The sequence below is a fragment of the Meleagris gallopavo genome, chromosome 5 (genome assembly GCF_000146605.3).
Source record: "Meleagris gallopavo isolate NT-WF06-2002-E0010 breed Aviagen turkey brand Nicholas breeding stock chromosome 5, Turkey_5.1, whole genome shotgun sequence".
In the NCBI taxonomy this organism is placed as follows: Eukaryota; Metazoa; Chordata; class Aves; order Galliformes; family Phasianidae; genus Meleagris; species Meleagris gallopavo.
In genome coordinates this window covers 22,808,131-22,835,600 of record NC_015015.2, presented here as the reverse complement: position 1 = coordinate 22,835,600, position 27,470 = coordinate 22,808,131, and the positions used below count along the sequence as shown (strand labels likewise).

The window sequence follows — 27,470 nt, the reverse complement described above, 5'->3', positions numbered from 1 at the left end:
TATTGTTTTTTATTTTTTTATTTTTTTTGTAACTTTAGCTTTGGATTTACATGTATGTGAGAGATATCTATGCATATGGTAGAATTTTGGACTTGAAGACCATTTGAACATTTCGTGAAAAATATGATTGAGTAACATTTAATACAGTGTACTTCTTTTCATTACTGAGAGGGAAAATAAATGTTCACTTTTGAAGTACTGCTTTTCCCGAAAGCACTTTGCTCATGTTGAATAGCTAAAATTCAAGTGGAAGATGCCATTTTCTTAGTGTCTTTTGGTTTATTTTTGTACTTTTTAAGTACTATACCTTATTACAGCATGAAAATCTGTTCTCTTCATGAAACATCTTTCTGATAATACAAAGTATTTGTTATAGCACCTGCTTCTCTTTAGGATAAACTGTCCTTTGTAATCTAAGCTCTTGCAATTCAGTCTCTGCAATAGCTGTTGTCCCACAGATGCTGGGTTGATCCTGTAAATCCACTTAACATTCTAGTAGTAGGTAATAAAATTATTTGTGATGTAGGACATTTCTGACTTCTACGTATTACACGTGCCTTACTTTTAGAATAATAGTGTTGCTTGGAAGAATAAAGAACAAAACAGTGTAGACGACTTTGCATATCTTCCATACTTTTATTTACTTGTAGAGTAACAGCAGTGTATTGCAGACAAATGTTGACACGATCTGTCCTTGTTCTGATACTATAATAAAATAACTAAAATACATATCTCGTTACGTAAGTGTTTTAATTATGAAGATACAATTGCTTGTTTAGTGCAACTAATGTGATGCGTCAGGCACTCTTTACCTTCTCAGTTGACATCATGGAGGTAGGGGAATAGTGTTACTTTAGCTCTTTCTGTTGCTTCTTCCCAAACACACTGTTTCCGGGATTAATTTCATCTTCTCACTTTCTCTGCTATTGTGATTTTATGAAAAAATACTTTCTAGCCAGAAACTAATGCAGGTCCAAAAATCCCAACAAATCCTATTCAAACTAATAAGTGAGAAACAAAAAAATGCCACAATTTCCCCAATTTCTCGTAATTAGACATAATTATCTGCAATAATGTACATAGCATTCATAGACTTTCAAAAGCCTCCAGTGATATCTGATGATAGTAAACTTATTGCATTTATTACAAGCTTTTTGTTTTGATTTTAATGTGCAAATAGTATTTCTTTGCATCTTTCATCTGACGTACAATGTTTTCTCTGTAGATGAGGGTGATGTCTATGACTGGCTGGAAAAACATCTAATACCTGAAAGTCTATGTGGGTGTCTTTTCAAAAGCTAAAAAACCAGTAGTGAGTAATTATCAGATAAACCACTTCCTGTATAAATAAGAGCAGTACCCTAACCCATAGATTCTCAAACGGTGTGTTTCAGACGTGCTTCTATAAATATATGCCCAAGAGCATGGAAGTGGATATTTCAAGGCTTGGCAGTAAAAGCAGAAGAGCTGGAAGTTACTTTCTACTGTGCAGAGATCAATATAAGGAAAAGTGATTCAATATTAGAAATAATTTTTTTGTATGAGAGCTGCTCCAAAAGCAGTGCCTCCTATGTGATGTCAGCCCATGACACCAGAGGCAGATGGTGGTGGTTTGGCAGCAAAGGTTGAACCTTCCCACCAATATCCCATTACATTTTGTTGCCGTGTGACAGATGGCAGCAGGGGGGCAGTCTGACAAAATGGCGCCTGCCATGGAAGGGCGTATGAGGCAAAGGTGTGGAACTGAACTCCTCCATGCAGGGAAAATGGCACCCATTGTCATTCATCACCATTTGCTGGACAGTTATGGAGACCAAACGGTGGATGTGAGCACAGTGAGGCAGTGGCAACAGTGACAGTTTGTCATTTCTTCTGATGTGGACTGTTATGAGCACAGCGTACAGGCTTTTGTTTATTACTGGTGAAAATGCTTAGCTAATGGTGGTGACTGTGCTGGGGAAAAGAAAAGGAAAGTGTTTTATAGCTGAGAATTTTTTCTATCAAATAGTATTATTGTGCTCTTGTATCTGTTGTAGTTTCCATTAAAATAAGTAGGAGGCATTACTTTTGCAGCAGCTACACATTGAATGACTTTTAACGTGTGCAAAACTCTTAAGTGTAAGTGAAATCATCCTTCATTAATTTCTTCATTTTTCATCTCTTCAAATTCCATTCCAGGGCTGAGACAGAAAACAGGGAGAAGGATTTAGTGTCAAATACATCGATTTCATGTTTGAAATGTCTACAATGTATGTTACATTTCTAGATGCAGAGTAATTTTAACCACATTTGGTTCAAGTAACGCACACATATTATTGATGACAGTTTTCCTCACATTAATAAAATAGCAAATGGTCTCATAGAGGAGGTGCTTCTAGTGAGTTAAAGAAAAAAATAAACTAAGTACTCCATTAGTTTTATGGGTTTCTACACTGTGCACAGCATAGTGAAGGTTGGGACCTGTGAAATACTGACTAAAACCCAAACAAACTGTGTTGTAAGAATGCGATCACATGATAATTACAAATGGAAATCAGACCATGCACCCCCAGATTATCAAAATTCCATTAGGCCTAACAAAAACAAACAATGTTTATTCTTATATATAACAAAGCACCCTTTGTTCGTTTATCTGGCTGAATTATTTTGATTCATACCTTGCTGTGTGAATGAATTGAGATTCAGCGTCTTACTGAGGTACTGGAAGATGGGGAAAAAAAACAAAGTTATTAGGAAGCTAATTTTAAATTGAGACCTGTTGTTGCTGAAGCATAAATATGGAATCTCTGTCATAGTTGTTTTTATCTCTGGTAGTCCTAAGGAAATATTGATATTCCTAAAGCAGGCTTGGAAAGATGATGAAAATAAGTTCTGAGCCCTTTCCACAGTGTGCAGGATGGCACTGAACAGAAGTACATGAGGCAACTGTTGAACTGAACATAGTATATGTGCCTTAATAAGGTGCCACACATCAGCTAGGCTTCTCAGAGCTCTTAGATTGAGTTTGGCAGAGCAGCGTTGCTGACTTTCAGAACTCAGATGAGCATGTTGTCAAATAGATACGTTAGTGGTGGCTTTACTGAAAATATTTAGTTGATATTCCTTACTGTGGTGCTAAACAAAATATCAGTGTCCACCTGGAAATTGTTTGTAACATAACATATGTTACCTCTTATGTATATCTAGCAGTTTACGTATATCTAGCAGCATAACTTTGGAGTCATAGCATGGAAGTTCAAACTTCCGTTGCAGAGTAGAGCTCATGAGTTTAGAACAATTACACACAATGCAGTGTTTGTTGATAGGTCTCTGTTCCTGTGCTATCTCCTTTAGAAACATCAGCTCAGAAATGTGATATCTATCTTAAGCCCTGTGTTGCCTAGCAAGTAATTTATTTATCTTGTAACAGTTTAGCCTGAAAAATGCCATCTTGCTTTTGTGTGTAATCAACAAATGTAGATTAATTTAGATAATGTTAGCTAATTGTTGTGGAAGTGCTGAGTCATGGCTTGAAGCAGTGATTGAGCACCTGGTGGAAGGCAGGACCAACCTAGGGGAGCTCAGCTGCATGCAATGCACCTGGGTGACTTGAAAAGCTGGAGCCAAGATCCACCCCTTCCCAGACCTCATTTAAGGGTTGGCAGTAGAGGTGAGGGTATTTTGCTGGAGCTCCCTGTGTCCCTGAGTAGGTAGGTAGATTATTTCCTTTGTTTCTGTGTCCAGGACTGCCTTTTCTTGAGCATATCCTCACTTTCTGCAATCTAGGACTTTGCTACTATGCTGTTGCTGCAGTTTCCATCCTGTTACAGTGTTACAATGATGTTTAGTGGTGGTTTTTTTTGTTTTTTGTTTTTTGTTTTTTTTTGAAATACCATTATTGTTGGTTTTTCCCTGCAAAGTTAGTGTTATCCATAATATTGATCTGATTACCTCTGACGTCCAGTCTGCACTCTATTTCAGCTTCACCACGCTCGTTAACAGCTTTGCAGGTGTAAAAGCCTCCATCAAATGGAGTGGGTTTCCGAATCTCCAAGGTCAGCACACCCTGTTTACTGAACATGCGGTATTTGGCATCCCCAGAGAGATCCACTTTGTTTTTGTACCAGAATATCTTTGGCTGAGGAACACAAAAGAAGAATTTTAAAAAAGGAGGCAGAAAATGGAACTTCCTGCTAGTCTAACAATGTTAGTTTAGCCATTAAAAGTGTGTGCATTGTGGGGGCTGCACATTGCACAGCAACAGTAATTATTTTTCAAGAAGCCCCTGCTCATTCCAAGTACGAACTCGTGAAGCTTATGATTCAAGTGTTAAGAATTTTCTTTAACTCTCAAATAGCATATAGAACACGTAGCTCTATACCACAAATTAGTGTGACTTTTTAAAACCTTTACACTGGCTACAAATCCATTCCTTCAGAGATTATTTCACTGTGCGCATTAAAATATTTTTCAGTGCTTCAGCTACCTTACATAAAGTGAATTAAACTGCAGAGATTATCAGAGCAGAATTACAGAATGTGGTTTGTTTAGGTCTGGGGAAGGATTTTTCAAACCACTTAGCACATCTTTAGCAATTTTAATGTTCAAAATCAAGTTCCTGCTCAGCTTGTTGGCCTGGTAGCAACTCAAGTCATCGTGTTTTGATTCCAGTGTCTTTTATAAATGAAATTTTTAAAATGACAAACGTGTAGGACAAACTGTTCTTGTTTATATCAAGCTCACTGGTACACATAATAGAGAGATAGACTTAAAGTACTTGGTAACCAACAGTTTTTCAGAATGGCAAATCTTGCATTGACATCAGCTGCTCTGAAAAATTCCTGTTGCCGAGTTTCCCATTAGGTATAGAGTTTTTTATTATGGTTAATTTGGGCAATGCAAGTTCAGAAATGCATCTGAAAATCTCCTTCAAGAGTATGAGATGCGCTGAAAGAGGAAGACTGTGTTTTTTGGGCTAATGTAGAAGGAAGAGCTGGCAGGCAGGTTCAAAAGACTCCGTCTACTGTACTGAACAGCTGTAAAATAGGAAGTGTAAAAATGTTACACAATGAAGTGATACAGAAACTCAAAAGGGTCAGATGACCAAGAGGGAACATCTCAGCTAACACTATAATTACGTCATTGATGTAGCCTGAGGCAGCTGCTGGGAGATGGATTTTGTCTGCCCTTGCTATGGTTTCTTCTGCGCTGTTCTTGTTTTGCAGCTGCTTATGTGCCTGTGCTTCCTGAGTTAATTTAAACAAGCAGTGATCTTGTTTTGCTTTATAGCTATCAAGTCCTTGTGCTGGGCCTGAGAGATGGAGAGGAGATGAAGATTAGCAGCCTGAAGGGGGAAGGAAAAGGATATTGCGTTTTTTTTGTCATTTAAATTTATGACATGATTACATCATAATGTGGTAAATTTCTTCATTACAGTCAAAAAGTCTGTTTCCCATTTCTGACAAACCTTAATTTAACTCCTAGCTGATACAGTTTTTACTTCTTGTTCCTGACTCTAACAACAAACAAAAAAATCTACTTTTTGTTCTCTCTAAAGAGACTTCAACAAATACGTTTAGAGTGAGAAAATATTCTCATGAGATTTTAAACAAAAGCAAAACCGTCCAAATGGCAAGGTTAGCATAAAGCTGCAAGTCTTTCTCTTCCCTTTCCTCTGTCTCCCTTGCTGTATTGCCTATCTACGTGTTTACCCCATTCTACCTGCACTGCACTCACTGGTTTACTGTGTTTAGTGAACTAGGTGAGGCATAACAGCTGAAAAATAACCCAAGTAGTCAAAAAGATACTCCTGTGGATCTGATACTGTGTACAACTGTTATCTCTAGGGGGTGATAATTCAGGGGCGTGTACTTTTCCTCAGTATAGTTATTTTAGTTAACTGAACTAGCATGAATTCCAAGGCAGTATCTTGGCTTGTATCAATGGTAGTTGACATATTTTGTACCTTAGGGATTCCTCTCACTGAACAGCTGAGTGTAGCGTTGTATCCTGCAATCACAGACCGGTTTACTAAAGGGTGAGTGAATTTAGGAGGTTCAGAGAAGTCGTGTTCTTTGTAACTAGGTGGCTTGTAAGTGGTGCCTGCAATTCAAAGAAACAGAGTAGTAATAACTGCTTTCAGTTCTGGTGAGTTGTGTACACCCTAACTGTCACATTGTTTTAGCTGTGTGACTTTAATGATGCAGCAGATTTTAATACTGAGTTTCACTGAAAATGCAATACTTCTTTGGTTGGAAGATTCTCACAGTGATTGAATTTCTGCTTTTGTTAAACATGTGATAACCGTGTCTGCGGTCTTCATCATGTAAATCTTTTTAACCCTAGAATATAAGTATAACCACACAGCTGTATTATTTTCTGGAAACACTATAGTTTAGGAAAAGTGTCTGATCAAGTATTTTTTGAAAAAATATTCAGTTTCTACAGAAGTCTGCCTAAATAAAGGCTTTTGATGCTAAAATACATTGTGAGTGCTAGTTACTTAGTAATGAAAATATCTCTGGTGGTACATCTACTAGTATTATATTTTTCATTTACAAATGTATTATTTCTGGTACTTAGCAGCTTTCGTAATGATTGTTTTTAATAGTAAATGTTACCTGTTTTTTGGATATAGGCAGGATTTTTGGTAGTTGCAGCAGTTTCACTCAATCCACACAAATTTTCACTGAAGACTCGAAAGAAATACTCATTGCCCATAATCAGGTCTGACACTACACAGTTTGTGCGACGGTAGTGGTCATAAACAGTGTACCATTCCTGCAACAAAACTGCACTATTTAGAAAGATACTTATAAGAGGTCAGACATGGTATGGAGAGATCATTTTTACTACAAGGGAAAGACGGGTATTTAACAGCTTGGGAAATGAACGCTAATGTTCTTTCTTGTGAAGATCAGCTGACCTGCTTTATTCTATTTTCTGGCTTATGTAGTTGTATGAATATTTGCACTTTGGAAAAACAACAACAGCAACAAGAAAAACCTCCTTACATTTTAGCCCTTCTTATATTTGGGAGCCTGATGAGAATATCTATTTGATGGGGCCTTCCTTGAGAGAGGCATTTCCCAGTCTGCCTGACAAAACTGCTTGTCCCAGTACATTCCCTAAGATGCCCAGCACTGAGCTCTTCCCTCCCATTCAGTTTATCTCTGTATTTGTCAAAAATGTGATTCAGAACACCTTCACAGCATCAGTCCAGTCACGACCAGAGATGGGGCAGGCTGTGTATGCTTCTTTTTTCCACTTAGTGTTTTGGTTCTTTTTAGATTATACTCTTAAATGTTTATCTGCCTTTGATGTGCCAGAGGACACCTTGGACGCACAACTGAGGGTCGTTAATTTAGCTGTTTTCATTTGGTATCTGTGTTCCTAAGTAAGAAGGTGTTTAAGCTCCTTAGAACTGCAAGGATTCAGTGCAGCTTACCATTGTCTTTTTGTCAGCTTTCTGGACCGTGTAGCCCAAGATCTGTGCATTGCCATCATCTTGTGGAGGTGTCCACTCCAGGGCAACATTAAATCCCCAAACATCGACCAGTTTTATATTCTGAGGAGGGCCAGGCTTATCTGCAGAGGAGACATGAAAAAAAAACTTAGCTTCTGCTTCAGGCGCTGAAAGTGTTGTCACTTCCTCCCATGTAGAGTAAAAATAGAGCTTGATAGCAATCTATAATTGTTTCACAGCAGTACACTCCATTTATGTGAAGTTGAAACCATAAACAGGAAAGTTGGGAAATTTTCAAATGCCTTTTTCAATACTTTCCTGGGATGCCTGGAGCCTACTGAAATATATAGGCAAGACAGTAGATGTTGGTGAGATAAACTCTTCCTTAAAGTTGAAAAAGAATCTTTTGAATTTGCTAATTAAAAAATATGCATAACAAGGAAAGCAGAATGAATCCTTTTGAAAAGTGGAGGTTGCTGGGATTTTGAAGCTATTGTGAAAGCCAAGATGAAAGCTTATATCTAACACAGCTCAACAACTTTCTGGTCTAGTTTTAGAGTGTGCTGAGACAGTAGTTGCTAATTCCTTCTGAGTCTTTAATATAATTTATTTTCTCTGCATAGCACAACTTTAGTGATAGGGTGGAGCAGGAAGAAAAGAAATAGGATACTAATGGAAAAAAATCATTTAACTCCAGCCAGATATCCTATAATACAATTTGTGATATGCAATTTTATTTAACACTACTGTAACCTGAAATTTTCCTAACCATTGAACTGTTTCATTAATTCAGACTTCTTTACTGTCCCAGAAATAAACTTTTCGTGCATTTAAATTTCTGGCCATGAAAAGTGGTCTCAGGTGTTTAAATGCTCTGTCAGCACTTTTGAGCAAGTTCTATGGTGGCAATGACTGTAGGGAACTGATCTCAGTAACCAGGTGATCTTTTCCAGTCCTGTGCACTATTATAACCCTTAGACCTATCAACAAGGACATCTGTGAAGTACCACAGTAGGTACTGAAGTTCTTGTTTCCTACATAAATGGTGTTTCTATGTCAGAAGTAAACAATTCTGAACTAAAATTAAATCTGAAACGTACATTGTGGAACATAACTCATGTTGAAACAAGAAAATGCAGGATTACTGAAAGGCATTTGATGCACAAGCTGAATAACATGTAGCATCTTTGCTTTGTTTGAAAATACGATGAGGGAATCTGGCAACAACAGTCTGCTCTATTTTGAAAAGGAAAAAGTCTAACCTCTTTAACCTGTTTAGAAAGTTTGTAAGGTTCTCACAAAAATTGCCATGTGCATTTTATTGCAAGAACTGGTAGTGAGTTGGTCTGATTTCTGTCAGAAGGCAGTCAAAAATCTAGATGAATTGTCACCAATCTTAACTCCATCAGCAGTGTTTTTGAGCCTTTCTACTTGGGTTCCATCTTGATTAATGTGACCAAAGTGGCCCTACTGATGGCACAGAACAAAGTTTTCCATAGAAACAGTAATTTCATGGTATGACTTTTGAATCTGTGTCACTTCATTCTGCTGATTACGATGGTACTTACTAAGTGATAGGACACAAATTGGTTATGGAGTCCTTGAAGTGTTGTCCTTTCACAATTTGCACTGTTAATGAGCATGAGAATCTGTTTCTCTATCAGACTACTTGATTCTGTTGACTGAAATGGAAGGAGATAGCTCTGACAAAAGAGTGACAAAATCAAGAATCAGATTAGATGCCTCAGTTGCAGAAGTAGCTGCATATGTTTCAAGCCCTTTCTATTCTTTGCCTGGAATCAAATGGAATTTATTTATTCCTTTTCAGTTGAGCAAGCTGCCCAAGAAGTAGTAAGTTTAATACCTGTCTTCCAACTTGGACTTGCATTAATCTTTGTGATAAGATTACCTGCTTTTTTCAGCCATTTTCAGTATAATTTGACTATTAGTGTGTGTTTGTGTGTTTTTTCTACAGTGCCAAACTGGATGAAAGACATTTGATACTATGCTATAGGAGCAACATGCTAGAATTGAGAATCTTGAACAGGTTTTAGAAAGATATTTTGGTATATAGGGTGTACTTCTTGATCCAAGTCAGCTGGGATTATCTTGTTTTGGTTGGCCTCTACTTTGCTGTTGCAGTACTGCAGCCATCCTCCTGAGTAGAATCAGCTGATGGTATTAAAACGTTCACTCCAATTTGGTATGGCTTTCTTGCTTGTTGTTGGCACCACTTCATATGGATTCTGCCAACCATGTTTTATAGAATTTTAGGCAAAAACAGCATTATATCTTTCATTTCAAAGAATTAGAAGTTATGTTTATATACTGTTCTTCTCCCAAAAATGCATATTGTAAGAAGGTATTGACATAGTGAAGGAAATCTAGGATGACAGTGTAAAAGAGGAAGGAAAAAGAAATAAAGATTGTTATAAAGAAATTATGTAAAGCTGTAATAAGGAGAAAGAATAATTCTGGCTGAACATTACTGAAATCTGAGTGCTCAAGATCCCAGAATATATCTCACAAAATCCCAGGGAAAAATACTGGAACTTTAGCAGTCCGTTCCTTCAATATAAAACTAGCAAAGAGGCTGGATTTTGTATAAAATAGAGAGCAAGCTTCCACTAAGGCTTAAGCTACTTAGACACTCTCAGCAGAGTAACGCATTAAACATGAGTTTTATAAGTTCAAAAGACTGCATCCTGTCATCATTCTTAACTCTCTTAATATACCCATAGAGGTGTATTAGTGCCATGCTTTTATCTTCACTGTTGTTATCTGCTGAATTAACACAATAAAGTACACCTGTTCCAGGATTCATATTTCTTTCTTTGGAGACAAGATAGCTATTTTCTAGAATACCAAAACTCTCAAATTCAAATGGTAAGATGAGTGACATGTATATGTGAAAATATATTTAACAAAGAGTTTAAAGCTTGAGAATGATAATTAAGGGGGATGGGATTGAAGACTTCAGAATCATGAGCTGGGAAAGCTCGTAAGCTGGGAAAATTCTGGAAAGTGCAAATCCTGCTGTGTGCTTTGTCTTGGTCGTCTGCTATCAGCCATTGTTAGAAAGGGATTTGGTGGTAGACGTATCTCTGGATGCCTCAGCAGGGTAACTGTGTGATACGCTTTGTTCTGATGTTGATGGGTTCTTACCTATGATTTGAATTGTTATTGCAACTGTATCTGCCATGTTTTCTATTTGAAGAGTGACTTCATATGCTCCTGAGTGATGGAGTTCTGCCTTTCTAATGAAAAGGATTGTGTCCGTGTTGCTGTTTCGAATTCCCACATCTTTGGAGTCTAGAGTTTGACCATCTTTCATCCAACTTATTTTGGGTCTAGGCTTACCCTGAGGAGAAAAAATAATTTTTTTTAGACTGCAATAGGTTTTTATTTTCATTTCTCTTGTTTATCTTTTTTTTTTTTAATAGTGTTGTATAAGTCTAGACACCCTAACTTAGTATGCAAAGCTGCTAAGAGTAGAGTTTCTAAATGCTTAAAAAAATAATAATAATGCTTGTGCTGGTCTTGTCCTATTTTCCAGGCATCTGTGATGCCAACAGTTGATCAGTTTAACTTTGATTATTGTTAAGTAATAGAAATCTTTGTTTGAGGAGTTAATTAGCTGATTGTTCCTTTCACTCACTTCCTTAAACATTAAATTCTCCATCCCGAGGCATTTTCAGTATCTTTCAAATCATGGTTAAAATGTTATAATTTGGGGGTGTAAATCTTATTGTATAATTGTTCCTGCATAGTAAGAATTGTTTTTCTGACTGTCAGCCTAAACAAATAGTGTTGCCACATCTCAACATTGAAGAATGATTTTGTGAAATCATTGAGCTAGTGTGGTTTATGTTACCATCACTCAGCCACTTCTGGGAAAAGTGGTAGATAATAGTTCTCTAGAAGTTTTGAGTGATACTTCTACAGTATGTTTCCACAGCAAAAATCCCAGTAAAACAGAAGTGGGCTATATCATGTTTATTAACTGCTTTTGTAGCCAATCTAGCAGAAAATATATGTGTATATTTTAAAGTTACTGTCAGATTAACATGGTGAAACAATGAAGCACAGCACTACAAATACCAGAAGTAGGTAAAATGGCTGGGCAGAGAGAAAGTAAGACCATCTGGATCAGGAATTAGGTCAACTTAGGCCACCCTGGAATTGAAGCTCAGGGCACCAAACATAGGGCATGTATTGCTCTCCATCTCTAGTAAGAGAGAGATCCTCTGAAGGCTCTTCAATTCACTGTCTGGAATAAATTTTGTAAGTCTGTATCTTAGGCTACCAAGGGAGTTTATGATAGTGAGGCTTGTGGTGTAGATACTGAAATGCAGACAGAATGAAAAGAAATATCTGTGCCTTTATTCTAGGTTTGTCTGCTACCTGCTCTGAAAGCCTATACACTTAATTTTCTGTAATATTAGGAAAATATTTTTATAAGAAGCAAGCAAAGATCTGTCCAAATTTACAGTTTAAAAGGCTTCTAAACAATCTAAATGTTGTTATTCTTTAAAGAACAGTCGTTTATCTGGTTTCTGCATCATTTGATGTTGTATCATAATTGATGATGTATCATTAATTCTGATGTAACCAGGCTTAATAATAAACCTTGAATAAGCAGTGGTTTTGGATCTCCCTTTTTCCCCAGTTGGCAACTATTTTTCTTAATATTTTCTGTCAAGGAGTATAGTCACATCAGACCTGTAGCTCTGAAAGATTAGGCATAAGGATATTTTGTCCAGTTCTAGTATACCTTCACCATGTCTGTTTTCTCAGAACATTCTTACGAAATATTAATAGAGAAGGAGACAGCTTCAGATGGAAGCTTTAGAAGAAATTCCTGAACAAGGCAAAGGAAATATGTTTCTGTTGTTTTTTTTTTTCCTCACCGTATCTGATTATTGGTGACCCTGTCAAGTAAAGTCCTCTATTGTAGAGTAAATTTTTACTTGTATGGAAGTAGAGGTTCCATAAGAGTAAAAGGGCTTTTTCAGGTTTTGTTTGCTTAAATGTCTAGTTTGTCAAGACAAATACTTGGCTAGCTTTTTGACTGATTACAAGATTGAGTAGTTCTTGATTGATTTAATAAGTTGAACACAGAATCTGGCCCCAAATGTCTTGGTAAAAATGATTACAAGAAATTGTAACATTATGAAGTATCCTTTTTCGTTGGCTGATTGGAAGAGATATCTCAGTTATAAATTAAGCTTTGCAGCTGCTGCTATTCTAGTGTTGTTGATCAGCTACTTTCATTATAGGTCTTTCTGAGTGGTAACCGAAGATTACAAATGTTCACAGTGTTGGTTTTCATATAGTCTTGTATTTATAGGCTGTGAAAAACATAAACAGATAGGTACTAGAAACGTGCTTTCTATCTCAGAGGGTTCTATTTCAGTGATGTGTTATAGGTAATCTGAGAGAATAGTGAGTGACAAAGGAGATCTATTGATAGCGAAGAACAAATTTAAATGCTTTTTCATGTTTATGTGCACATATACATGATTGACAAGGAGTCACACTGTGAGTCTTACATACTAGTAACATGTAATACCCCTTCAATCATTTGCCCACTTAGCAGAGTTTGATATAATATGTTGGCTCCTCCTCCTTTCAGCAGAAATCCCACCTGCCTGATGTGTAAGTAGGGCATAGGTTAGTAATAATACTGCACTTGTGTTTTTTTCTGTACGTTCTTATCAAAAGTTGGATAGAATTGTAAATAGGATTTAGCTCAGGATACCATGGCAAAATAGTTGATAGAAATCCAGTGAAATTAAGTGGCCACAGAAGTCAGGCAGTTTTGACAGAGTTGCTAAAAATTACAAATAACAGAAGGTATTGGCTTATGCTTTGTCTAGATCCTATCCTATCCTATGTTCTGTGGTTCATGGTCTTATAACTTAAGCTCTTTGTAATTTGAATTTGTAATTTGCAATTGTATATTTAGTCTTTTTCCTTGCTAAGAAACATTCAATAAAAAGAACTTCTAAAAAATACAAGTAACAAAATGTTATTTTTGCTATGCTTTTCTGAAAGATGCCCAGTTTTGAGTGTCCTAAGAAGTTTTAAAGTATTGTTTAATAATTCTTAATTGCTTAAGAACAGCTAAAAAAATAAATCTTTATACATACACACACACACACACACACATATATACATATATCATGAATTAAAACTCTGTGGTTTTGTTTCCTGGCTAAAATTTAGCATTTCTCGTTTCCCTTACCTTTTTTAGGAAGAGAAGTCTATACCTTTATGTGGTTTGTCTGTCAATCAGCCACTCAAATAACTTAAGAATTAGTTGGTTCATTTCAGTTAAATTAGGCTGCGGACTAGAAATCCCTAGGATTAGTTTAGTACAGTTTTGTTAAAACTGATGACAGAGTAAAACACAGATGACTCAATGTCCTTGCTGAGGAGAGTTAGGGAAGACTGCGTTCATCCTCTTTGTTAGGCAACAGCTAATGATACCTTAAGTGAAGTGCTGGATTATTTGCAACATGGACCTGTGCTGGCCCAGGGAACTAAGGACAAGAACTAAGGCCCAGGGAACTGAGGACATACCGGCTAGGGCTATGAGGGAAGGAGGGAAAAGGACTGTCAGCTCTTGTGGAGTGCTGTGATGAGCCTGTCCTGAGCAAAAAGGTTATTAGGAAAACAGTGATATATTTGTGTCTTATACTTTTAATACAACCCCTTAAACTTCATCAGATTCTCTGCTTGTGGGGCAGCTTGTCAATTTTGGTAAATTTTCTTCATTTTAGACATTAAAGCAGCAAAATTATCAGCTTAATTGTTTTCACAAGTTTAAACAAGCTTGCGTAACTGAAGTGTGGTTAACAAGATAGGGCTCTACAGTTACAGTAGTTAATCCTTCCTCTTGGACAAGAAAAGTCATGAAAAACAAACAAAATCAACTGGAACTGTAAAAACAAACAAAAACAACCAAAATAGCTTACTGATATTAGAGTGATTATTAATACTGCTCATGAAGTGGAGCAATGGGAACTTGCATAAGGGAAACTACTTTAGCTAAGTCACGATAAATACTTGTGAGTAAATAGAAAACAGTACAAACCTGAAAAGGTATCATTATATTGATTGTCTCACCCACTTTCTTCACCAGAGTCTGTCTGAGATGGCGCGGCAGCCAGATTTTGGGACGCTCTGCAGTTAAGCAATAGTATGTTAATACAAAGCTTTTGATTATTTGAAATATTACCTACAGGACAAATAAGATGAAATACTGAAGAGGAAGGGCTTGGAGGCTTGTAAGCATAAGAAAACGGTGCAGTCTGTTCTTACGTTGCAGAGCAGGTAGCTCTCTAAGCATTTTCTGATGTATTTGTCTACAAGATACACATCTAGTAGCAAATCTGTTATGTATTTACAACAGTGCATTTTGCATTGATGGCAGGACTTCTGAGACAGTGTTTTATTCAGAATGGCAGATTTGGGTGACTTCTGTTTGATGTGAATCTTCTGGGTGGACTTTATTTCTTTGGAGAACTTTATCAGGTAGTAAAAGGGGTATATTGAATTGAAAATGTAATTATAGATGACGATTAATCTGTTGCTCTGTTGTTACCACAGCCCCTTGCAAATTGCCATTTGGATGACATTGGACTTAGAAAGTACAGCAATCGGTGAATCGCCTTTACCTCTCTATGGTAATTCAGTTACAGTACTTTGAGGTGGAAGGTGTGGAGTAACATAGCACACCTTCCTTTTCACTAAAGGACAGCAGTGCATGCTCTTTCTTTCAATCCCTGCTTTCTACGTTCTCCTTGTGTCCATTTTTCTTTTCTCAGTCATTTTTAGAAGAGTATATCAACCTAAGTTGGAGTACCTGTCATCTTGTCCATTTAGTTTTGAGCTGCATTGCAGCTCTCATTTACACTGGGTCATTTTGCTGTTAGTGAGACTCTGGCAGACACTTTGTGTGAGTCAAGGCTGAAGAATCCATTATTAGCAGCCCTTGATATCTTTTGGACTCCAGTCAAATGACTTGTAATCCTCTACTGCTGGGTGATAAACATGGTGTTAATTAATAACCCAGAACAATCAAGTTCAGATAACTACTTTCATTTGAAGAGACCTCTTGCCTCAGTGAATGTGGTCATTTTGCAGTAATATAACAGCTTTCCTAGCAGAGAGCCAGATATTAAAAACTGGCCCCTTGAATGCTGACAGTGACACTATCTGAGGTGAAAAGTACATAGTTTGCAAGTTTGATTTTTGTTTTAACAGCTACACATTATAAATAGAAGGGCTGGACAGGATGGCAATGTTCTCTGGTTCAGAAGACTTTTAGCACAAAGTCAAAGTGGCAGAATTGTTTGGATTTGTTTTCAGAAGGCAGCACAGCCTTGTCAGAGCTGGGATTTTTCTGCATTGTGTACAATTAGAATTTTGACCATAGACAATAGATGAGTGAGATTTATTCAATCTAAATACTCACGCATGATCTCTTGAACAGTAATGGGCTCTTTGATTATTGCTGCTCCACTTTCACCAGCCAAGTTTATAGCCTTTACACGGAAATAAAGTTTGTCACCTGTGACCAGGTCTTTAATCAGTGCAGATGTTCGCTCAGTTAGGCCAGGAAGAGCTGGAGTCCATTCTGCAGCTGCAAGTACAGGATTTTTATTTTGTAATATTTTATTAATTTTCCAAATGGATGCCTTGTCTACAATTGAAAGAAAATTTGTATTGAGGTAACATGGATTTAACTTGCAATACCATGCTTAGAATGGAACACACTGAACTGGAAGAGAACTCTTGATCTACGGGTATGGGATCAACTTTGGGTTGTCTCTTCACCATTCTGTTTCACAGAGCTTAGGGCTGTAGGGTTTCTTGACATATATTTTCTTAGCAGAAGATGCAGAGGGAAGCATTTTGGAAGTGGCTAGAAAGTGAAGCCTCAATTTCATTTTTTTCCTGAAGCTTATTTTCTATGGGTGTCCAAAGCACATAATTTTTGGAATGTATTCTTACTTTCTCATTTGATGCTGTAAAATGAAGTTTGTAGAGCCTACTAAGTTTTGCTAATGTCATAGAAATACTACCAATAAAATTATGCTTCTATGATGATGGCTTGAAGATTTTGGTAATTTCATAATGATATCTCATTAAAGGCTAGTAATGACTTCTGCATAAATTATACCCTGTAAAAACCCTAGCTAAGGTTATATGATAGTTGAGTTTCCCGTCAGAGAAGATTCCATTACTGAAATAATTATAAATTTGTTAGTTGATTTTTTTTTTTAAATATGAGTGTTATATTGTAGCATCACAATACAGTACATTGAACATTGTAGATATGATGCAGTCATATTTTTTATTATTGGACCACAGGTATTCCAAGAGGTAACAGTTACTTGCAAATTTGACTAATTTCCTTACACTCATGGTATTGTATTGGTTTTAGAGAATACACAATTTGAGTATGACAGAAGTATGAGCGACTATAGAACAACACTGATATTCTTGTTAGTACTTTCCTGTGTCAAAGTTTATGATGACTGTGAATATGAGCATATAGTTGATGTGACTATCATGGTTTTAGAGTTATGTCAGGTAAATCTGGTGATGGATGCCAAGGATGTTAGTCACAGGTTAGAGTTCAAATTTAGTGGTGCTAGATGCAGTTATTTATTGTAATATTGCAGTGAAATGTTTGCAACTGCAGTATTTTAATAATGTTTAGTTGCCTCTAGCTAGTAGTTGTGCTTACTTACATCCCTCTTTGCAGTATTCCACTATATAGCCATCTAATCCCCCTGCTCCAATCCGCTCAGGGGGTCTCCATTTCAAGGCAACAGTGGTGTCAGAAACATCCTCCACTGTAAAGTGTGTTGGTTCACTTGGAGGAGCTGTAAGGCAACATTTAGAAGTAAATTCCGAGTAACAGGAATGTTACTGTCAGAATTCAAAGGCTGTAGAAGTTATGATTAGTATCTGAACTATGTACCACTATTTTAATAAAATGAATTTAGCTGAAACTCAGTTGTAAAATGCAACTACTAATACTTCATTTGATAGAAGTGTGGCATAAGATTCCTGTAATGGGGAGCGGAACAAGAAGGCTCTTTTGTAACATCATAAAGGTGCTTGTAATAATAGTTCCTGTTCACATATGCTCCTCTGAAAGTAATTAAAAAAAAAAAAAAAAAGAATTGCAAACAATTCAGTCAAATTACCAGCAGAAGTCTTCAGTAATGTTTGGAAATCCAAATGCATACAATTTGTGTGCTGTATTTACACCCTGATCGTAGTTAGACAAAATTCATCACTGGCTAAATTTGATGTAACTTGTTTTGATCAAGAAGTGAAGAACATGGCCAGAAGTTTTTGACTACATGTTTACTGAAACATTAGTTCTGCTTTGCTCATTTGTAACACAAACATATCTGAAAAAAAAAAAATACTGGGCTGAAAAACCTTCAATTCATTGACATGTAGCTATTTTATGTATTTTTCAGAACAGAAATCTCTTAATTCCTTTGAAATCCATAGTTCAGAATGACCACTGGCTAGATTCAATCTTCTTAAATATGATTTTTGTCTACTAATTCAAAAAGAAACAAAAAGCCCTTACTGGAGAATCCCAAATTGTGAATATGCACAAGTTCTGCTACCAAATCATTGATTTCAATAAGCAAACAGAAAGATAACTTCAAAATAACATTTGCAATTATTGGAACGTAGTATTTAGTATGCATGGAATAAAAGCAATCATTAAGAATTAAAGAAATTTTACATACTCTGCATAGGTATATATTCTAAACTAAATATCTTTTGAATAATCTTGAGATATTTTACCTATTAAAAGTTCTTCATAGAGGAATACAGAATTATAAATTGTGTAATGGATTGAAATTGATCTTAATTCCTGAAGTAACTGCAAAAATAAATATAATCCAGTTTCCTTTCTGTAGTTATGTCAATATTTTTCATATTAATAGTGGAATCAAGGATGTGAACCAGAAACAGGAGATGAAGGCAGCTGGGAACATATGCAACCACACAGTGTATACACCATCAAAACCCCAAACCTCTTTTCTGAAGCAGTAAGCGTGAACTTTATCCTTAATCAAGTAAAACTCTACCTATCCCATGAAAACTTTGGACCTTTTTTTTCAGTAGCTCCGCTTGATGGTTTTTTGTTGCCTTCTTTTCTTGCAGACCAGCTGTTTTGTATTTGAAATCCAGAATTAAAAGACCCTTCTTGCAGTGCATCCTTTCCTTCTGGCCCATTCACTGCATCATCTGTTTTTGCATTATTTCCTTCAGCAGGTTGTCCCCCTTCACTGATTTTAGTAGATTTAGCAACTCTTGTCATTTTAATGTCCAGCTAGTTGTATTTTTGTGGCTCCTCTTTCTAAAGCTCTTAGCAGGGAGGCTTCCTGAGGACTCTCTTAGTTTGTTCTGGCTCAGAGGTTGCAGGAGACACTGTATTGCTGCAGTGGGGTGGATTATTTATAGTAAATCATTCCCTAAATATTTTCTTAATCAGCTATCCTTTTGGCTGCAGAGGGGGCCAGGATTAAGGGAGGACTGGGTGGGATACTGTGATATTTGCACCCATAAGGCAACGGGGGAAGTTGAGAGGGACGGGCAAATTTCTGTCAATTAGCTCTCCTCCTTTCCAGATCCAGTTTGACTCTCACACTTCTAATTATAACAACTAAATGTACATCAGCAATTTCATGAAACTGGAACCTCTGTGCTTTGCAGGAAGGGAAATGAGAGATGGAGAAGAGGAAGATGACAAAGGAAAAAGCTGATTAAGCATAGAAGAGCTTTTTTGTAACACGTTCTTTTTAAGCATAAGGGCAGTTGAATAGAAGAGGTGAAAATTGTTCTGTCTTCTTTTTTCCTGGAAATAACAGAGCGTGATAGAACTCACCAATTGGCATGAAGGGTTGTGAGGCAGGGCTTGGCCGGGACATGCCAATAGAATTCACAGCATAAATCCGCATCTCATAAACTACTCCTTCAATCATTCGCTTGGCTTCATAGGTTAGCTCTTTTAGAAGGTCAAAATTCAGCCTCATCCATCGATAGCTCTTCTTCTTCTTTCTCTCTAAAATATAGCCTGGAAGGGATATCTCTTATGATGTAAAAGAACTGCAAGTTGTTTCACATGCAGGAAAAAAAACACCTTTTTTTCTATGACACAAAGAGACAAACATTATTGCATATAACTGAGTTGTGTGAAGTTCAGGTATTTTCCTTAATTTTCCTTTTTTATTACTATCTTTCTATCCGATGTTCTTATCTGAACAGTTATGCTTTTCAGAGTACACCTCACTTAGAATTGTCTATGTCTGTTCTTAGGCTTAAGTATGTTTTGCATGCTATACTAATTTACTCAAAGTTAGCAGTGTTAGTTAGATGCATGCAAAATAGTAAATTGTTGCTGGTGAAAGGTGTGGTCATTCTGTCCTGCTGTTGGAGAAATACGTGAGACTCAGGAGTTCAACAGAAAACCCATTTCTTGAAGGAGAAATTGCCTTGAAATGCATAAAATGAGTTAAAAACTAATTTACTTCATTCTATAGCAATCTTGAATAACGGCATCAATTGCAATGCAAAATGTTAATAGGAAGAATGATTTGATATCTCCCTTTAAATTATTTCATATCTCTTTTAAAAGCAAAAATTGCTAGATATACGTCCATTTATAGATCCATTGCTAAGAGGCAGAATTATAGAGTGCCTGTAATTGAGTGCAGATCCCAGCTGTGCTTCAGCCCTACAATGGAGTGTATCTCAGCCATGCACAGCTTCCTCACTCTCCCTCCCCTTGGGAAGGAGAGTGAACCTGCATGATTGCAGAGAGCTGGGATAGCTGGCTATGCTGTAGAGCGTAACTGTAGTGTAGCTTAGATATAGTCTTCAATACATCTCTTACCCTTTGGTCATCCACAGGTTTTCCCACACTACCATACTGTTTTTTTGTTTGTTTGTTTGTTTTGTTTTTCAGAATGAATAAACTAGATGGAATTAAGAGAGGAACTTCAGTTTAAAAGATAAACATCTTTCCCCAAACTGAGAATATAGTCTGTAATCCTTGATCCTTAATGTGGAAAGTGACTGTATAAGAGTTTGGAAGGTTTGTGTAAAATCACTTTTCTGTGACCCTATATGAAAGAGTCGTAGAATGGTTTGGGTTGGAAGGGACCTTTTAAGATTATGTAGTTCCAAACCCTCGCTGTAGGCAGGGTTGCCTCCCTCTAGACCAAGTTGCTCAAAGCCCCATCCAGCCTGGCTTCAAATGCCTATTAGGAAGGTACATCCACAGCCCTGCTGGGCAACCTGTTCCAGCGTCTCACCACCATTGCACTCAAGAATTGCTTCCTAGTATCTAGCCTAAGTCTACCCTATTCCAGTTTAAAGCAATTTCCCCTAGTCCTGTTGCTACGTGCCCTATAAAAAAGGCTAAAAAGTCCCTTCCCCAGCTTTCCTGTTGATTCTCTTAATGTACTGAAAGGCTATAAGGTTCCCCCCCCCCTCCCCCACCGAGCCTTCTCTTCTCTGGGCTGCAGAGCCCCAGCTCTCTCAGCCTGTCCCCATAGCAGAGGTGCTTCAGCCCTCCTCTGGACCTGTTCCAAAAGATCAATGTTAGCTGTTTCTTTACACCTAGCCATATTTAATTTCTTCTTGTCTGTATTGAGGTGGTATGCTTGGTTGTGATGCGCGTAGACTTCTTTTAAGCAGATGTTGTTTAGAAAGCTACTGATCTTACAGCTATGGAGTGAATAATTAGAAAATATCTAGAACAGCAATTTATACGTACCGTGAATGAATATGTATTTTATGTGGATTTCTACCTATTCCTACAGAGTATATGTCTGTAACTGGCCAACTACAATAGTATAGGGATATATCAAATTGTGAAAACTTGTGAACTAAGCCTCAGTCCATGGAGTTCACAAAGTTTATGGCTATCAAACTTGCAGATGCCCCTTTGGTATACCTGAAAAGTATGATTCTCACAAGGCCTGAAGGGAGATGAAGAACGATAGGAATAACAGGCACAGACATCCTGCATCAGTAACCTTTCCTGTCAGTGTTAAATTGCAAGACAAGCAAGGGAGTCTACAGAATGTTTTGTGAAATGAGTGGTGAAAGTTCCTTTGAGGTGACAGGTTGTATGATCGCTTCTAATGTTAAAAGTTACTTCTGGTATACTACTTTTCAGTGGCTTTTTAAGCAAAGTCAAATGCTGTGAGCAAAAAACCTATGACATAAGTGTTTTTGCTTTTTCTCTCTTTATCCGTGTCTGCAAAACTGGGAGAAGTTTTGGCAACTCAGTTTCATTTTTCAGTAGGAATAATTTGCTGTCAGAACCAAGGAACTTGCATACCATTGAATTGCAATTAAAATAGATAAAAAGAAGAGAAAAAGACCATGCTGGTTCTGTTGCTAATATTTGATAGGGCAGTTTATGTTCCTAAATGCATAGAATGCATGATAAAGATATTGCTTTAGTAATATAGAAATGAGACTCCCATGAAAAGCATGTAACTGTGGAAAGAGGGTATTAATTTCTGTATGTTAGATACAGACAGTATAGACTGTAGAAGAATGTCTAAATCTGTAACGATATGGAGACAGATGAGAATATGTACATCTTTTTCTCCTGTCTTTTAAATTTGCTTTTTTAGGTTTCTTTGAGTGGCTATTGAATAGTGATCTTAATTAAACAAATTGCTACATTTGCGGTTCAGAGGAATGTTTTTCCCCAGGATTGACCAAGATTCTTCGTTGTTTTCTTTTCCTTTCGAGGATCACAGGGTGTCTTGTCTGAAAAACACCATGAACTACAGAGGGCTTACCATGGAACTGGTTATATTCCTGTGTCAGATTTTCTGCTGCATCACAGGATGATTTTGGCCTCTGGATTTTAGTACATGTTTTAAAATTGTTGAAGAGATCAAATTGTGTTTGTGATTTGTCATGTGTAGTTGTATATAAAATAGGATTATGTAATTTTTTTATACAAAATGTTTTTTTGTTTTTTTTATAAGAGCTTGAGACAGCTTGAGTTGATGAGTAGTGCAGCCACAGCTCTGCTCGGTTATTCCTAAGGCTTCTATACTGACTGATGATTTCAGTTTTGAAATTGAAGTGACACTTCTTTTAGCTTCACCTTCTACCTGGCTGACTTGTCAAAATATTTCTCTGACTCAAACAGCACAGGTAGGGGGCACCATCACCCCTGGTATCAAAGGGCCGGTCCAGATGGGTTTGAAGCTTTGCTTTATTAGTGAGTGTCTGAGTGAGCCTTCCTAGTGTGAATAAATGTATGAAATCCTTCTGCACCATTTTAAAGGAGCAGAAAAAAAAAATTGTAGGTGAGACTGCTGGGGACTTTGTATTTCAGCACTTCTTACCAAGTACTGGTTGCCCACCATCATATGTAGGAGGTTGCCACTGCACAGTGCAGTAATCTTCTCCAATGTTGCTGATCTTGGGGGCTTCTGGAGGGTCAGGAACATCTGAAGAAAAAGGTCGGAATGCATGGGAGTTGTTACTGTTTCTGTTTACAAATCAATTATTTTTAACTTCTTTTTTTCCATATAATAAGTCTAAACCTGAAGTAACCAACCATCCTGAGGAATATCCAAATAGTTTTAGGGGCATGTATGCCTCTTTATTCCATATTAGCTGTTCATGGCTTAGAAAATTAAATTACTTTTGTTTAAAAATATATATATATATATTTTCCTCATCTTAGCAGGAAATGTATTCCTTAGAAGAGAATGTCATCTATAAAATGTTAGGATCACCTGAAACTGGAAAAAATATAAAAGGAAAGCACAGAGTTTTACTGGGAGGAGTTCTTTCTTTTTCATGGAGCAGCCATCTACCTGCAAAAAACACTTCTGCCATTCCTGGGATTGCTAGTATTCCTTCCTTTATGATCCTTTTTGCTTTTTTTCTTAAGCTGAGACTTTGGCTGTTCTACAGAAATTCTACAGAATTTCAGTGAACTTGAGATGCTTTTGTGCTCTGGTTGTTGCGTTCTTTCACTTACCAATAACTTTGACTGTGATATCAGCCTTATCTTCTCCCACTGGATTCTTAACTATAACTCGGTATACTCCCTCATCCTCCTTTTCAGCACCTTCAATGATGAAGACACAGTGGTCTTCATGCTTCTCCACACGAACTCTGCCTTCAGATTCAAATAGAAGCTGTGGGCAGTGAAAGTAAAAGAAACAATCAGTATGACTGTACCAGGGACAGCCTAATGAGCCTGTATGTGAGTTGGTGAAAATCTTAATGTTACTGAATATTATCAAAAAAATTAAGAAGATATAGCGTCAAATTCTTTTTGTATGTAGAGAAAATAGAGGCTAAATGTCTCAAAACAAGCAACTGTAGGGAAAATTGGACCTGAACGTCTCTGGGTAGTTAGGATTCATTGCTAGTTTCACATACATGATTGCATTTCAAAGAAGCTACAAAGTACTACAAATTCCTGATTGGGATAATAGCAACGTGAAGTTTCACTGATAACAGTTGGGTGGAACGTAAATTGGAGGTGATTTGCAAATTCATTCAAGTGTACGAGCAAACATTCTAGTTCAATGGTGTCTACATCAGATAACATGGATTTGAACAATTTGCTTCTAAGAATGTTGCCATATTTTTTTTTTGCTACTGTTAATGGCATCAGTATGATTGTTGTCACTCAAGAATGCCGTATGGGATCACTTTCTGCTCTTCTCAGTGCTATGAGGTATAAACATAACCAGAAGAACTTTGCTGTGTGTTTATTACACTCTCCATACTTCATGTGCCCACATCTGTAGGCAGTAAACAAGAAACTTTACAAAGCATGTGTGCCTATCCAGTGAATAGCACAGAAGAATCTTAAAATAAATATAAGAATATATAAAATATAAATACTTAAAAATATATATAATAAGGAAACCTTTTGGAAAATTCTTCTTTTCACTGTACATGTGTAGCCTATTTTCCTGATCCTGTAATAATTTGTTCTTTTTTTTTTTTTTTTTTTACCCTTTCAGGATATTGCTGGAGCTTACAGCTTGGGGGGGGGGGAGAGGGGGGAAAGAGGGATAAACATTCAGAAATAGATTGAAAAGAGTTTTTAAACAACTTATTTGATTCCTTGTAACTAAGCCATCATGTGATGGTAATTAGAGATTTTCTTGATCAGCATCTTACTCTAAAATCACTCACTAAATCTGTTTTGCTTGTTCAAAGAGTTTGGTAATTGCCATTGTGAGGCAGAATGATGGGTGGCTGTGCTATTTATTTTACCAGTTTTAAAATCTACTGACTTAAATTTTGTTTTCTTTCAAACTGGACCACTGAAATGGAAAGCATTAGGCATGTTTCTGTGTCTGCATAAATGAGGAACTCACCTTACTATCAGTACTTAAATCACTGCTGTTTTCTGAGGGGGTCATAGAATCTTCATTGCTTTGAAGAAGTTCACCTTTCTAAATAAACAAAGAAACCACAGAAAGATAAATATTTCTGAGCAGAACACGAAAGCTGTTTCTGCAAGACAGGAGAAGAGTCCATAGGTATGCCTCGGTGCTTGAATGTAAAGGTGTGAGAAATATTGTAGAGCACAGTGAGAGAGCAAACCGAACTGGGAAGGAAATCAACATGTGTGAAACAAAAAAAGCAGAAAAGGAAGTAGATATGTCAGACTGCAGTGATTTAGAGGAAGGATAAGTCAGCAAACCAAATCTACAGCTTCATAAACAAAGATGCAAGACATTCCCGGAGTAGAATTTTAACTGATCATAAATCAGTGTATGTCTTGTGGTAATAGTTATAATGACAAAAATGTAATAGTGGGATAGTAAGTCCATATAAACATTTTAACAGTCTGAAATACAGTCAGGATTGTAATACATCATCTAATGTATTCTGAAGCTGTTACATTGTCTGTTTAGAATTTTAGTAGTTAGCATATGCTATACAGCATTCCTATCAAGCCCAGCTTCCTTTATTTGTGTTTTGGGACTTCACACCTTAGAAGTAATAAGGTCTGTCTGATAATCATTTTGGGAGAGAAACCTTCATTTCAAAGAAACTTGTGAATGAGGGAAGCAGAAAAATTGCCCTCAGTTTCTTAGAAAAAAAAATAAAAAGAGATGAATGGCTTTTTTTTGTTAGGGTCTGTTCTAATTCTGTATTGCAGAAATAAGTCCTAAATTACACTGAATTTCCCACTCTCTTTAAGAGTGCTTCAAAATTGGGAAGAAACAGGACTGAGGAAATGAATGTAATTGGTAGTATTTTTGTCTGTATCAGTTTATTTTCTATGCTACCTATGAGAAGTGTAATGATGCTGCAGAATATTACGTACATTTTTTTGGCACTAGTTATAGCTCAAGAGCACACAGATGGCAAGGGGTGTGGATATTCTGAGGTAGCCATAAAAGAAGCTCACTTAGACTCTGGTGTCAAGATTCTAATCTTTTTCTTTGACGTTCTGCAATTCCTCTGATTAGGCAAATAGCAAGTGTTTTCTATTTTTATTAACTAACTACTTTTCTTTGCAAACTGTAGAAGAATCATTCAGACTATAAAAAAGAAACTGTCACTTCCAGAACATGCCCATGATATTAGGTAAGATCATGGTTCAGTGGTCATTTGTTTCATAGAATCATAGAATTGTTTGAGCTGGAAGGGACCTTTGAAGTCATCTAGTCCAACTCCCTGCAATGAACAGACACCTACAGCTACATCAGGGTACTCAGAATCCCATCCAGCCTGATCTTGAGTGCCTCTGGGGATGGGGCATCCACACCCTCTCTGGACAACTTGCTGCAGTGCCTCACCACCCTTATTGTAAAAAACTTCTTTCTTATAGCCAATCTAGATCTCCTCTCTTTTAGTTTGAAACCATTTTTCCCTTTGTTCTATCACAACAGACTGTGCTGAAGTCTGTCCCCTTCTTTCTTATAGCCCCTCTTTAGCTGTCCTCTATTTTTCTCTCAGATATTGAGAGAATAAGCCTGTGTGGTATCCTTCCATCTGCATAGATGTACATCTGCTCATATGTATACAACACCTACTTTTGGATGGAAGAGGCAACTGTTCCTAAAAAAGAACAATTCAAAGTGACTCCTACAAAAACAACTAACTTAAAGACATGTATTGCAGCTATTTAATTTTCTTAATGAGCTTTAAAAAAATATAAAGGAACATGAAAATACTTGTTTGAATTAAAGTTCTTAATAACACAGACTTGAGAAGGGAAATTTATCTCTCATTGTGACTTCCTTGTCTCAACTATTGTGTTAGATTGTCTTATTGTAATACGCTGTCATTGTTGAATTGTATAATCAATGAATATACAGATGTTATAGTTATGAAATATACCAGAGAGTTTGGCTAAGCAGTTATTATGCCAAAAGAGAATAGAGGGAAAGCTTACCCATACCCTGGGCTCACTATGAAACTCCAGAGGATGGGACCTCTAGAAGAGATCCTTCCCTACTGGTGGTCAGCTCTTAAATGGGTCTAGGAGAGGTGCAGCCAGGCTCCACCCCTTCCGGCAGCACAGGTGAATTGCTTTCACCTGTGCTCCCATGGCTGATGCACTGCTTGCCTCAGGTGATCAGTCAGAGCTTCAGGCCGTGATTCAGCAGTTCCCATACATTGAATGTATTACCTTGTTCACTTTCTGCCAGATGACAGTAGGTGTTGGATCTCCTGATATGGGAACATCCAATCTCAGTTTGTTCCCAGCCACCACAACAATAGTGTCAGGGGATTGACCCAGACAGTCCAGATGGATTTTGGGAGGTTCTTTAGGAAAGGCAAAGAAAAATATGGTTTGAGTGTTGCGTATGAGAAGGAAGTAAATACTTGTGCCTTACATCAAAAATGAAAATACAGTTTCCTTTGCTGTTGAAAATATATTTAGTTGCATATGTGTAGTGAATGTTGTCCTTACCTTCTCTTGGTACAAAATCAATCTTGACCTCTGGAGAAA

At 37.0% G+C, this 27,470-nt stretch overlaps 1 protein-coding gene across 1 annotated transcript in view; it reads right to left on the bottom strand.

Annotated features, from left to right (window-relative positions):
• Nucleotides 1-774: 774 nt before the first annotated feature.
• LOC100551308 (myosin-binding protein C, cardiac-type) overlaps nucleotides 775-27,470 on the bottom strand; it is a 28,800-nt gene continuing 2,104 nt past the window's right edge. Inside the window, exons 2-17 of the mRNA XM_010711432.1 lie at nucleotides 27,432-27,459; nucleotides 27,147-27,283; nucleotides 24,877-24,954; nucleotides 23,517-23,676; nucleotides 22,873-22,977; nucleotides 19,380-19,568; nucleotides 17,209-17,343; nucleotides 15,927-16,094; nucleotides 14,544-14,632; nucleotides 10,610-10,805; nucleotides 7,427-7,566; nucleotides 6,600-6,759; nucleotides 5,945-6,081; nucleotides 3,931-4,117; nucleotides 2,658-2,700; nucleotides 775-2,180 (exon numbers count right to left, since the gene is read on the bottom strand). Of these exons, the coding sequence (XP_010709734.1) occupies nucleotides 2,690-2,700; nucleotides 3,931-4,117; nucleotides 5,945-6,081; nucleotides 6,600-6,759; nucleotides 7,427-7,566; nucleotides 10,610-10,805; nucleotides 14,544-14,632; nucleotides 15,927-16,094; nucleotides 17,209-17,343; nucleotides 19,380-19,568; nucleotides 22,873-22,977; nucleotides 23,517-23,676; nucleotides 24,877-24,954; nucleotides 27,147-27,283; nucleotides 27,432-27,459 (1,920 nt within the window). The 3' untranslated portion in view covers nucleotides 775-2,180; nucleotides 2,658-2,689. The remainder of the gene's footprint in view (nucleotides 2,181-2,657; nucleotides 2,701-3,930; nucleotides 4,118-5,944; nucleotides 6,082-6,599; nucleotides 6,760-7,426; nucleotides 7,567-10,609; nucleotides 10,806-14,543; nucleotides 14,633-15,926; nucleotides 16,095-17,208; nucleotides 17,344-19,379; nucleotides 19,569-22,872; nucleotides 22,978-23,516; nucleotides 23,677-24,876; nucleotides 24,955-27,146; nucleotides 27,284-27,431; nucleotides 27,460-27,470) is intronic.